At 48.7% G+C, this 13,210-nt stretch overlaps 1 protein-coding gene across 1 annotated transcript; it reads left to right on the top strand.

Moving 5' to 3' along the window:
• The first annotated feature begins 3,045 nt into the window (after nucleotides 1–3,045).
• On the top strand, nucleotides 3,046–11,971 carry PROX2 (prospero homeobox 2). Its single transcript, XM_069597072.1, has 4 exons — nucleotides 3,046–4,434; nucleotides 8,502–8,609; nucleotides 9,654–9,848; nucleotides 11,369–11,971. Exons 1-4 carry the CDS (start codon nucleotides 3,145–3,147, stop codon nucleotides 11,552–11,554), a joined length of 1,779 nt encoding a protein of 592 aa, XP_069453173.1. The 5' UTR covers nucleotides 3,046–3,144; the 3' UTR covers nucleotides 11,555–11,971.
• Nucleotides 11,972–13,210: the final 1,239 nt, after the last annotated feature.

The following is a 13,210-nucleotide window of genomic DNA, read 5'->3' as shown; positions in this document are numbered from 1 at the left end:
TGCAGAGTCAGGAAAACATAATGGGAACAATATGGCAGAATGCGGTTCAGAGTCATTTTTTCCCAAAATTTACCAGCCATAGTGACCACATGTTGAGGATAAGAAGATGGGCAGGGGTCAAAGAAGCTCTCCAGCTTCTGGACTGAACAAGAAGATAGGTTGCAGAGAGGTAAGGCAGAGGGCAGTCATAGACTCTGGGTTTGAAAATGTTGAGTTTAGGAAATGGTCACTAAGAATAACTATAACCAAGCCCTTCTTTTTGGAAGCTGTGCTGTGCTTAGTTGCTCAGTCATGTCCAACTCTCTGCGACCACATGAACTGTAGCCCACCAGGCTCCTCTGTCCATGGGGATTCTCCAGGCAAGAATACTGGAGTGGGTTGCCATGCCCTCCTCCAGGTCTCTTGCATGCAGATTCTTTACTGTCTGAGCCACCAGGGAAGCCCAAGAATACTGGAGTAGGTAGCCCATCCCTTCTCCAGGGGATCTTCCCAACCCAGGAATCAAACCAGGGTCTCCTGCATTGCAGGCAGATTCTTTACCAGCTGAGCTACCAGGAAATATACCATGTATATTTTAACTGAAAATATACATGGTTTGTACTGTTGTTATTTAGTCCCTCTAAGTTAAAATATCAATTGTGCCAGTGTAGTGATCATTATTCGGAGAAGGCAATGACACCCCATTCCAGTACTCTTGCCTGGAAAATCCCATGGATAGAGGAGCCTTGTAGGCTGCAGTCCATGGGGTCGTGAAGAGTTGGACACGACTGAGCAACATCGCTTTCACTTTTCACTTTCATGCATTGGAGAAGGCAATGGCAACCCACTCCAGTGTTCTTGCCTGGAAAATCCCATGGATGGTGGAGCCTGGTAGTCTGCAGTCCATGGGGTTGCTAAGAGTCGGACACAACTGAGCAACTTCACTTTCACTTTTTACTTTCATGCATTGGAGAAGGAAATGGCAACCCACTCCACTGTTCTTGCCTGGAGAATCCCAGGGGCGGTGGAGCCTGGTGGGCTGCCATCTATGGGGTTGCACAGAGTCGGACACGACTGAAGTGACTTAGCAGCAGCAGCAGCAGCAGCAGCAGCAGCAGCAGCAGCAGTGATCATTATTGGTTAGGAAGCAGCTAATGTATATGCAATGATCAAGTTGTACTTATTAGATGATATGATTTTTAAATATTTTTTTCATGTTATACAAATAGTGTATATTCATTGCCAAATGATCGCAGGAAGTTAAATGTTTCTCTTTCCAAGAGGTGGTAAACTATCCAAACTATTGGTAAAACTTGGCAATAGCAAATTCTTTCATTTATATTAATTTGGCAAATCACTGATTTTTATTTTTAGTAATTTACAAATGTCTTACTTATTCAAAGCCAGAATCTTCTAACTGACCTGAGAACCTAGCCTTCTTTCAGTGGCATTTCCCTCAAAATGGCATGCAGTTGCCATTTCCTCCTACTTTTCACTCTAGTGTTGGCATGAAGTTGCCCTCAGAGAGCTTGTGTTGTGTGTCTGCCAGCTGCCAGCCAGCTCCAAGTGGAGGCTGTGGTCAAGTCTACCAACTAGAATCCATTGGCTGCAGAAGAGCTGGGATTTCCTGAAGCAGAGAATTCCAAGCAAGCTTCAAGATGAAAATGGGAAGAAAGCAAAGTCTCTCCCACCAGCATTTGTACTAGAGAAGCAATCAAGAGTGGAAATCTGTAGAGAAAAAAGAAATTCATTTAAAATTTCTAGGAAAGGATGAATCTGCTTAACAGGCAGAGAAGTCAGTCTCTTGTGCAGGTCTTCTTATCTTTGAGGAAGGACCTGAAGTGTGTTTGCATTAGAAGACTTGGAATCTTAGTAACTGAGAGCCATTCTTAACCTTGATGAGCCTCAGTTTCCTCACCTACAAAATCGGAGAATTACACCAACTGTCAAGATTGGTGCGTGATGTAATGACTACACATATGAATGTTTCATAAACTCGAAGTGCCTTATACCTGCTACCTGAATTACCTCCTGGTTCAAATGCAGTGCACTTTGATATTCATGGGAATAAAACAGCTCTATGCATCCTTTTCTAACATTGCTCCCTCATTCTCCCATACCTTCATCCCAGTCCCTTATTGTCTTTTTTCTTCATAGAAGTTATCATGACCTGAAAATGTACTTATTTATTCTCTCTTCCCCTGCTATACATCTTCCTCTATGAGAGTAAGACTATGCTGTTTTATTCACCACAGACTCTCCAACCATCCAGAAGAAGTCTTGATGTACAATAGATGCTTAAAGAGCAGCGGTGAGAATGTTGAAAGATAAATGCATGATCCAACTCTTCCTGGAGCAGGACTGCATAGTGGTCAAACAGCACATTCTCAAACTTCATTTTGCTTGTTTCAAAGGCAGGTGCCCTAACACAGTACCAAGGACTTCTGATTAAGCAGGACTGGTGGGCCTACTGGATCTGCTATTTTTAACAAGTCCCCAGGGTGATTCTATTGCAGAAAGTCATTCTAAATCAAGATAAATCTTATTCTGACTCCAGCCTGACACTAACTATATGACCTTAGGGAGGTAACTTCTTAATTCCTCTGAGCCTGTTTCCTTTATCTGTAAAATAGGACTGCCAGCATTCCCACGGAGCTGTTAGGAGAATTAAATCAGGTAATGGGTGTAAAGTTATTGGCGCAATGCTAGTTAGGCAACTGGCTGCCACAATCATTATTATGGATTATTTTATTTTTATGTCCTGGCAGGACAAGAACTTTCTCTTGGGAGGCCTGCTCTTGGGAATGTCTTCAAACTGTGGTTGGGACCAGCGGCATCACCTGGGAGCTGGCTGGGGATACAGAAACAATCGCTGCCCCACGCCAGACCTGCTGACTTAGAATCTACATTTTAACAGGATTCAAGCTGATTCATCTGCATGGTCAAGTTTGAGAGGAACCGCTCAAAGTCACAGGTCCTGTTTTCTCCCGTCTGTTTTCAGAGTGCACAGGAGGTGGGTGAGCGCCCGGAATCCCAGAGTCTGAATCCTTCCTCTAAGTGGAGAGGAGAGATCCCCAGCTCCCTGGAGGTGCACCTCCAGCTGAGAGCCTCCGGAGGAGGAACTCTCTGGTGGAACCCTGACTACGGCATCTGTGGAGCCAAGAGATGGATCCAAACTCCAGCTTGCTTTTGGGTCCAGCCCAGTATCTGACAGAACCTTGTATGGAAGGTGGAAGAAGCCTGTCCCCCAGAGAGCAGAGCAGATGCTCCCCCTTTGCCTGGAGTCAGGTCCCCAGCTCCAGCCTCTCCGACCCTGACTGCATTGGGGATGAGCACATCCAGGCAAAGAGGGCCAGAGTAGAGACCATCGTCCGAGGCATGTTCCTCTCCCCAACCTCTCTGGGGCCAGGCAGGGCCCCCCCTGGGGACAGCCCAAGCCGCCCAGAGAAGCCCCGGGGGCGGAAGAGGAAGCAGAGCCTTCCCATGCAGCAAGACCCCCTGGAGGCAGGCCCCGCAGGGAACCGGGGCGGCGGCAGGAAGGGGGGCCCTCGGGTGAGAGGACAGCTCCACCTGCTGAGGCAGCAGATGAGACACCTGCAGGAGCGTATCCTGCAGGCCGTGGAGCCCAGGGCCGCAGCCCAGGGCCCTCCAACAGCAGGCCAGAGGAACGGCTCTGGGTCTGGGCCCTGGGGGGTGGACAGCGACCACTGCCAGGGGTCCATCGGGGACCTCTCCAGGGTGGAGAAACACAGAGCGTCTGAGGTCCAGTACCTGTCTGAGGGGCCCAGATTTCTTCCCTCTGAAGCACGGGCCTTGCTGGAGAGTCTGAAGAAAGAACTGACGGGGGCCATATCCCAGGCTGTGGACTCGGTGTTACAAAAGGTACTGGTGGATCCATCGGGGCACCTGACTCAGCTGGGTGGGAGATTCCAGGAGCCGGTGCCAGATGGGAGAAGCGAGCCCTTGCCTCCCGAGGGCAGTGCCCGTAAAGATCCGCTTCCTCTGGCGGCCTTGCCCAGACGGGCCCAGCCGCCAGCGGGGGCTCCGCTGGGAAGCTTATCGCTAGCCAAACCTCTAGATTCTCCCAGGTACCCCGTCTCTCTGAGAATGATCCCCAAACCCTATCAGGCTTCCCCAGCAGACTGTTCCTTGGTGGTTGCACCTGCCCACATCCAGGAGGAGCAGATTCTCGGCCAGCTACTGGGCCATGGGCCCGGTGGCCGCTGGAGGGGTGGTCTTCCTCAGGACCCGTCTGCCCCGAGCCAGCCCTCCTCCGAGGTGGCCCTGCGACCTTGGGGAGCTGCCAAACTGCGACCTCTGGCCTTGAGCCAGCAGCAGTGCCCCTGGCCCTTCACGTCCACCTGTTTGGAAAGACTGCCCCTTGTTCCCCCAATGAAAATGGAGCCGGGTGGCCGGCAGGCCGTCATGGACACGCTTCCTTTCTCTGCGGCCCACATATCCTTTTTGGGCAATTGGGGTTCTCGTTTGTCCCAGCCCAGGGAGACAGGAACTCTGGACGCTGAGGGGAGGTTAGGGGACACATAACTGCTTGGCACAGGGAACTGCTCTGCTCTTCCAGAGGAGAGGGGGTCTTCTCAATGTTCATTCTGGGGCTTCCTTCCCCTGTGGCTCATAGCTAGTAGGTTCCTGAGAAAGTGGTGACCAGTTCTGAGATCTAAGGGTCTGGGAGAGCTCCTTTACCTTCTTCTGTAACATAGATTCTATCACTACTGACTTAGTCCTTTGGGTCTGGAAGGGGTTTGTTTATTTTTAAACCCAAATGGGCTCCCAAAATATGACAAAAACACGCTGTGGAAGGAGGGACCCCATCACTGAGACGTCAGCTGCTCACACCCCTCGGCCAAACAGGCCAAAGGAATGGCCTTAACTGAGGCGTGGCTCCCGGAACCTCTTGTCTCTTCAGGCAAAAAGAGACATCTGCTTAATTGAGACATCTCATTAAATTGCACCTCCTTGTGTCTGTGGAGTCACACAAGCAGGGTGAATAGTCCTGCCCCTTCTACCTGCACCAACTAGATAACTCATGGGCAATACACGAGGGGCCAGAAACTTGCCGGGCTGATGGGAAAGGGGAGATTTTCTTCAGGGACAAGACCTGAGGCCAGGTGAAAGGGGTAAGAAGACTTCAGTTTAAGGACTAGCTTCTAAGCTGCAGCTGAGGAGAGAGCTGGGTGCTGTGTGGGTGTGGAGCAGGGTTGGGGGCCCCCGCCAGGCAGGCTGTGGGGCCCAGGCTGGTCTGCAGGGGGTCTGAATCTTACTGCATCACCTTTGCAAGCCGTAGAGAGATCCCACTCAGAAACAGGCATTTCTTCAGAGTAACGCTCCCTCAGGAATGTAAAAGTTTTTGAAGCAAGAGAAGTAGTTGCTTGGGTAAACACTGGGTTAATTCTATTTCTGTGGGACTGCTCAGAGCCTTTTTAACATGAAGTCCGATGAAAAACACTAAGAGGAGAATGTATACAGTCCCACATGCATAAAACCAAAGAACCCTCTTTCAACCAGCATCTTGTGAGATTAAAGCTCCTGAGAACATATTTTGGATGTGGCTTTTTTAGTGAGCCAAGCTCACGCTGCTGCTTCTCAGGGACAGCCTTAAATTGCATCTCCTGGGTTCTGTGGAGTCACACAAGCAGGGGTGAATAGTCCTGCCTCTTCTACCTGGCAAGCTGTGGCAAAGGCGGCAGGAATGGGGTGGAACCAGCACAGGGCCACACCAGGCTGGCTCTTGTGTCCTAAGTGCATGAGCGCCACCTGCTGGTCACAAGTGTTGGCAACACTGCCCAAGCTTGGACACCCCTGGGTTCTTTTCCTGGCAGGCAGAGAGCAACAGCCACAAACAAACCCAGAGCTGAGAGCATCTCGACAGCCACCAGCACACCTCTCCAGCAGCAGACACGGAGATATCACCATAGACTGATTTTCTTGTCAGATGAAAGCCCTCTGTAAGAGAAGCTATCTGTCCGGGTCTTTGATAAGAGGCCGCTGGTTAAGTCTCCCTGTCAGAGTCAGGCTGTGGAAGAACCTCAGGAACTCAGTCCCCAAAGATACTCCACTGACCTTCCCCTGGGAAGGGTATTCTGCTGTTTCAGAAAAGCACCTCCTGTATGCCTGGCCCTGCCTCGTGAAATGAGGCTTGGGCTCTGAGAACTTCAGGAGGTTTTTCAGGGGCCACTCACAGGGCCTGGCTGCCCCGGTCATGTAGTTGACTACCTTTGGAACGATTTGGGGCCCCCAGGCAGCATCCTGGCCCCAATTATTCCCTCATTCTAGAATTATAAATTTGTTCTTCTGGGCCTTGAAAACCCGGAAGAGCAAGATGCTTAAGTATAAATGAACTTTCCCTTCACATGACACCCCTGTGAACAGGTGGAGCGGGTATCATGATGAGACAATGAGGAGTGACCGCACACCTCCTGGGCGGCAGGCATTGGGACTGACAGTGCCCCTCTGCACTGCCACCTAGACACAGTTCTGGAACTCAGAACGCTCTGAAAACCTCTATGATTTCTTTCTCCTAAGGCTGATGGGAGATTCTCTTGGTTGCAAAACCTGACCTGTGCTGTGGGCTAAGTTGCTTCAGTCGTGTCCGACTCCTTGCAACCCCATGGACTGTAGCCCGCCAGGCTCCTCTGTCCATGGGGACTCTCCAGGCAAGAATACTGGAGTGAGTTGCCATGCTCTCCTCCAGGGGATCTTCCTGACCCAGGGATGGAACCCACATCTCCTGTGTCTCCTGCATTGGCAGGCAGGCTCTTTACCACCAGTGGCACCTGGGAAGCCCTACCTGTGCTGATAGGAGGCCTCTTATAGACTATCTCACTTAGCACAATTAGTCATTGATTTTGCTGTGGGAACTTTATAAACTATCTGATTAGACAGCTGCCACAGACCCTGCTGTGGGCGGTAACTAACACGTCATACACGCACCATATTGCCTTGATACAATAAATTCTGAAACCTGGCGTCCATTCGGCCCACTGTTTCAGATAAGGGGTTGCGAGCCCGAGTTACCTCACCATCCTCCAGTATCCACTCTAGATCAGTATCTGAGAGGGACAGAGAAGCGGACTAAGTTGCTCAGAGTCAAAGACAGACACACGCAGAGCCAGGGTTCAAAGCCAGCATCTGACTGCCCAGCACAAGTTTCAACCACTACACTCCGCAGTTTAGAAATGGGGCCCAGAGAAGGTAAGCGGCTTGCCCAGGGTCACACAGGGACTAGGTGGCAAAATCTATTATCTGAAGCTCGGTGTTTGAACTCCCAATCCAGGATTCTTTCCACAGCACTTATAAATGATAAGAAGTAGGGCTAATGAGGCAGGGGGCAGGGGCCTCCTGGACAGCGTGATACAGTTGTGATCAGTTGTCTGGTTTCCTTTGGGTAAACTGAGAAGCCTTCATTGTCCTAAAGCTACAGCTCTCAGCCTCAGCTCCAAGGTTACCCTGTGTGTTTCCCACACAGCCCTAGGATTGTTCCTGGGAATGCTAAGTGTTTTAGCGTAAGACTCTTTATTTCCCTACCACCCTGGTGCTAGGTTTTCAGGCCACAATCCCCTACTCTCATTAAAGGGGAAGGGATCTGTTCCCAGAGTGAGAGGCATGGGTTGGAATAGAACTGCCATAGTTAATCGTGGGTTAAAGTTGACAATTCACTCACTTATTCCTTCATTCACCAAACATTTATTGAGCACCTACTCTGCTCCTAGCACCGGGCTAGGCACGTGGAATAAAAAGATGAAAGGGTAAGGCCCTCGCTCTCAAGGAGCTCACAGTCTAAATGGGGAGACAAACATGCAATAAAAATCCCAATCACGTCATTCTTACAAAAAACAGCTTATACAAAGAACGTTGGTAGCCCAGGGTAAGGAAGGCCTAATTCGGCAAGGAAGGGTTTCACAGCAGAGGGGGCATCTGAGTTGAGGTGGGGAGGGTGAGGGGGAACTTCTGCCAGGCAAACAGAGAGAAGTGCAGCCCAGCAATTCGAGCTTCTTGAGCCAAAGTAAACCGTGATCTGGTACTCAGTCAGGTTAGGTGCTCGTTGGCATCACCACCACAAACGCAAAGATGAGGGCCAGAAAGCTGACTCCTCTCATTTTACAGACGAGGAAACTGAGACAGAGAGGAGAAGTCAGTCTCTACTTGGGGTTTTGAAATAGTTTATCTGGGGGACAGCTGCCATCTCTTCCCACCCTATCGTGAAAGCGCGCACACACACACTGAATACAACAAATTGTATTTGCTATCACATATGCAACAGATCTTTAACACATCAAAATGTTTTTTAAACTCTGCAGCTTTACTGTACATAGATGGTATTCAGCATCTGGAAAGAAAGAAGTTTATCTGATCATACTTGCTAGAGACAGAAAAATGAAGCAAATACATCATTCAACCAGAAAAAAATTAAATAGAAACCATAAGGAACAGGGCAATTTACCATTTGGAAAATTTGACAGAATCATTTGATAAACTGGTCTTAGTTTTCCTTGACCCTGGGCCAAATCCAGGAGGGCCTCAATCCTGGTCACTTGAAGAAGGCCAAACTAATGTTTTTCTTCACACGCTACCCCAGCTCCAACCTCCTGAAGGCTTACTTCCCTGATGTTCAGGTAAAGTCCTTCAACTGAGTTTCAGTCTCTGCAAAACTCCCAAGTGGCCGCAGGTGTTTCCCACGTTGAGTCAAATCCTAGGTCAACATCTGTGCACTTTAGCTCTTCTTGTTGTGGCATTTTTGTCCTGGGCTGAGAAACTGAATAAACAGGGGTAACTTTGGGGATAGGAAGGTTGGGTCTCTGGATTTAAGCTTCTGAGCTATAGTTAAGACCCAGAAACACTTGGGGAGGGAGGCGGGGTTACAGAACCACGAGTAAACAGCATCTTTAGCCCAGTGTGCTCTCTTTGCTGGGGCCACTATAAAAAAGAAAGAGTATATCAAGAGTTGGACACTGCGGCTGTTAAATTGACCTTTGAACTTTGGTGTTTCAAAACTGAGTGAAGGAGCATACAAATCAACGTGACAATGAGACAAATCAAGCTCTGATGGTTGGAACCAGGCCTTGCTTGTTTCCATAGTTTCAGAGGGCCTCCTTTACCCTGGGTGTTGGGTGAGGGGCTGTTAATACTTTGTATCCTTTGTATCTCAACATCTTTTTTTTTTTTTTTTTGAGCTATTTCCCTCATACCCAATCGCTTGCTTCATTCCTGAACCAAGTTCTCATTAGCGATTCATTCTGCAACTCTGAGTTGCCAATACACAGTCCTCCAATCTATACCATTACCCCTTCCCTTGGCGCTTTACCTGGCAGAGGGCACTGGGGCTGCGATGTAATCTACCTCGGTGCTGCAGACACTGGGACCACATTGATCTTGACCTTGAGCCCTCCCAAAGTCACACTTAAGGAGTGAAAAACCTTTATAAGTCTAGGCTATAAAATACATTTGTTTTCTACTGGGCATTACAGCTAATTCAGATTTTTCCATGTATAACTGTATAGGCTTAGAAAATAGCTGTGACTTCTTTTTTAAAGAAAGCCCTGTTTAGTGTGAACTGAAGCCACTCTTGCTAACCCCCGTGCTGAATTGGAAGCTGACAGTTCTGACTCTGAGCACCTCGTGGTAAATGTTTGACTTCATGGATCCTGTTGTTTGCACAGTTCAACCGCTGCATCACCTCCCAGATGATCAAGTGGTTCAGCAACTTCCGTGAGTTTTATTACATACAGATGGAGAAATTTGCCCGGCAAGCGATTTCAGATGGTATCACAAATCCCAAAATGCTGGTGGTTCTCCGTGACTCAGAACTTTTTCGAGCTCTCAATATGCACTATAACAAGGGAAACGACTTTGAGGTAAGACCATGCACTCGAGTCCCAGGAGGTCTGATGAGTGCCTTCCCTTTGTGATTGGAGTTTTAGAAAAGATCCCCTTCCATGTCTGTCCTTACGTCACTGAGAGCAGGGCAGCCTGGGACCCATCTCTGTACCATACACAAAGGTGACAGCCTCTGCATCTTCTCGTAGGCAACAGGTAGATGCCAAACTGAATCTCCAGCCAGTCTTTGTTCAGAAACATGGGCAGAGGGCCAGTGTTATGCCATTTTAGACAATACTCTGTAATGACCGGGTTTTATACCCTGAGAGCCTTCTTGCCTTTGCACCAGAAGGCCCAGGGTAAATGCCGGGCTCTGGCTGCAGCACTAGTTCTTGGCCAAGGTTTTCTTTACACCAGTTTCTGTTCATCATTTGGTTCTTTTCTTTATTCTCCCTTGAACAGTTTTATCTGTGGGCCTTCCATGGCAAATCATCTCAAATCCTTTCTGGAAGTAATACACAATACTTAAGCTGCTCAGTCCTTTGGGGATCCCTGTGAAGGCACACTGGTGGCACCTTAGAGGTAAAGCATCGGTGGAGGGTGAGCAAGTGGCCCAAGTGTCATCAGTGAGAGCTTGCAATCTTCCTTGTGTGTGGCCAACAGCTCTGTTCAGCTGGCATCTTGTTCTGCAGGTGCCCGGTGTGTCTGGTCACTGAGCACACTGCCCTCTTCTCACATTTCTCCCTTGACTGTGTGGTCACAAAGAGCAGTGTATGGACACCTCCAAGGAAGCAGAGAACTGCTGGCATCCGCTGTTCAGATGCCCCATCGAAATATGTTTAGAAACTTAAGCCTACCTGTGGGGAAAGTGGACCATGCCTCCTTTGAGAGGCTCGTGGGGGTCCAGGCATGTGGGTTGGGGGCAGCACTGCGTCTTTCTATGTGGGGGTGGTCATCTGGCAGGCAGTGGGGGCAAGCCCCCAGCCAGGCTGGATCTGGAGGCCCTGTGGGATGTCCCATCATTAATGTTGCCAGTTTGGGTGAGGTCCTGGAACGTAGTCTTGAGCCCTCTCCACCCCCAAGCCAAAGGTTGGCTTTGGAAGCAGGAATGATTCCAAGTCCTTTGAATCCAATCCCCAAAAAAGGAGGAATGAGGTACGACAGTCATAAGCTTGGGGGTGGTTCTTTCCATGTGAGGCACTAAGGAAAAGAATACTAAAAACCTCTTTTGAACCACAGATTTCATTTCAACCAGAGTCAGCATTTCCCACTTGCTAAAAATGTCACCCATTAACGGAATCAGCTACGCCTACAGAAGGAGTGTCCCTAATCCGTTTTTTTCCCAGGTCTGTCTCATCAGGATCATCATTTTAAGGTCTATATTTGATGAGGGAGCAAGGGATTCCTGGGGCTGCAAAAGCCAGGGGCCAGTAGAGTGGGGGTGCTCCGATCAGCCTGCAACCCAAGGAAATGGCAGCATCAGGCAGTGAGGTCTGGATGGCGCCAGGCTTCACAGCCTCACGTTTTTTCTTTCTCGTGGGTCTCTTTGGGAATGCAGGTCCCAGACTGCTTCTTGGAAATCGCCAGCTTGACTTTACAGGAGTTCTTCAGGGCTGTCTCCGCAGGCAAAGACGCAGATCCTTCCTGGAAGAAACCCATTTATAAAATTATTTCGAAACTGGACAGTGACATCCCAGAGATATTCAAATCTTCCAGCTATCCCCAGGAACTGTTTCAGAATTAAGATCCCACAAAGTGAGGAGTGACTTGTCTGGCTTTCCTGGGTTTGGTTCTCAAATGGAAGTCAGTACAGCTGTAGTCATATAAAGAGGGCATAAGGAGAAATCCCTCAAATAGGTACTACAACCATTTTTGATCATTTATTTCCTCTTCCAGAATAACCAGAGGTTTAACATTAACTATAAAATACTGTAAAAGGAACACAACGGTTTGGAACCAGAAGACTCTCCACTCCACTGTTTCCAGGTATCATGACCCTGGGAACCTGCAGTTATCTCTGCATCTGTAAAACGAGGTTGTAAGGATAGAGATATGTCTGAGAGTACTCTGTGAAATGTTTATTACTCACTACACAAATGTTCTTTTCTTCCCCCCTTCAGTTTTCAGATAAAGTTATCTTATTTGGAGTCTTTCTTACAAACTGCTGTTTTTAGTTATCTATTTATCAAGTTTCACTGATTTGCAAGACACTTTCAAATACATTCAGTTCAGTTCAGTCGCTCAGTCGTGTCCAACTCTTTGCGACCCCATGAATTGCAGAACGCCAGGCCTCCCTGTCCATCACCAACTCCCAGAGTTCACTCAGACTCACGTCCATCGAGTCAGTGATGCCATCCAGCCATCTCATCCTGGGTCGCCCCCTTCTCCTCCTGCCCCCAATCCCTCCCAGCATCAGAGTCTTTTCCAATGAGTCAACTCTTCGCATGAGGTGGCCAAAGTACATTACCTTTAAGCTATTTATCCTGAAAAGTCGATATTATCTTCATTTAAAAAATAGCCAAATAGAATCTTAGAACTGTGAGGTAAGTTGCCAAAGGCTATGAGGCCGGGGCATTTGGGTTGGGAGGGGTGGTCAGGAGCATGGAGGCACCCATGACCTTCTGATGCCAGGCTGCATGGGGACCACCTCATGCTGCCGCCCATGCTCTCAAACAGGCCACTGTCCCCGGTGAGCATCCAGCACGGATGCGCCACTGTCTTCTGACAACCCCTGCCTGACACTTAGGAGTGCTTTGTCACCCGGATGTCCACCGATCCTTTCAGCAAAGCCAACACAAACTTTCTGCAGGATTTGAGAGTTGTTATACATTCACAGTCATCAGGTGGAAGTTCATCAGCAGTTAAATAACCCAAACTATCTCTAGTCGACCAGTGTAATGAATGCCCCAAGCTCCTATGTTCTGAAGAAACTGAACTTCAGGCCACGAAAGCTAGAAAGGGCCTGAGGGGGCTCATCTGGCCCCGCTTGCTTAAATGAGGAAGGAGGAAACTGCAACTCAGACGGGAGGTTTGTACACAGCCTCACAGATGATGAATGGTGTAACTGAGACAAATACAGCATCACACAGAAATGGAAACTCCCCTGCTCCATAAGGACCTTACAGCCCATGGTCAATCTTTCACAGATAAAGGAATTCAGGAAATCAACTTTTTTTTCTTTCCCCCCTGCTGGTCCAACGCAAATGGTGACTTGCTCTGAGCATATAAGCAAGACCTCTGGAATGCTGGGTAATTGCAGCATCCCAGCTAGTCAGAAAATCAAGTCTTTGAAAGCATGCCGAAAGTGCACAGGCCAGGGAGGGCATCCCTCAGAGCTCGTTCTGACTAAGGAGTGTCTGTGATTTCATTAGCTTACTGCTTTCTCCTCTACAGAAATTAC

Source organism: Ovis canadensis, chromosome 7 (assembly GCF_042477335.2).
Source record: "Ovis canadensis isolate MfBH-ARS-UI-01 breed Bighorn chromosome 7, ARS-UI_OviCan_v2, whole genome shotgun sequence".
NCBI lineage: Eukaryota > Metazoa > Chordata > Mammalia > Artiodactyla > Bovidae > Ovis > Ovis canadensis.
Note: the sequence above shows the minus strand (reverse complement) of the source record. Positions and strands in the feature narration are given on the sequence as shown.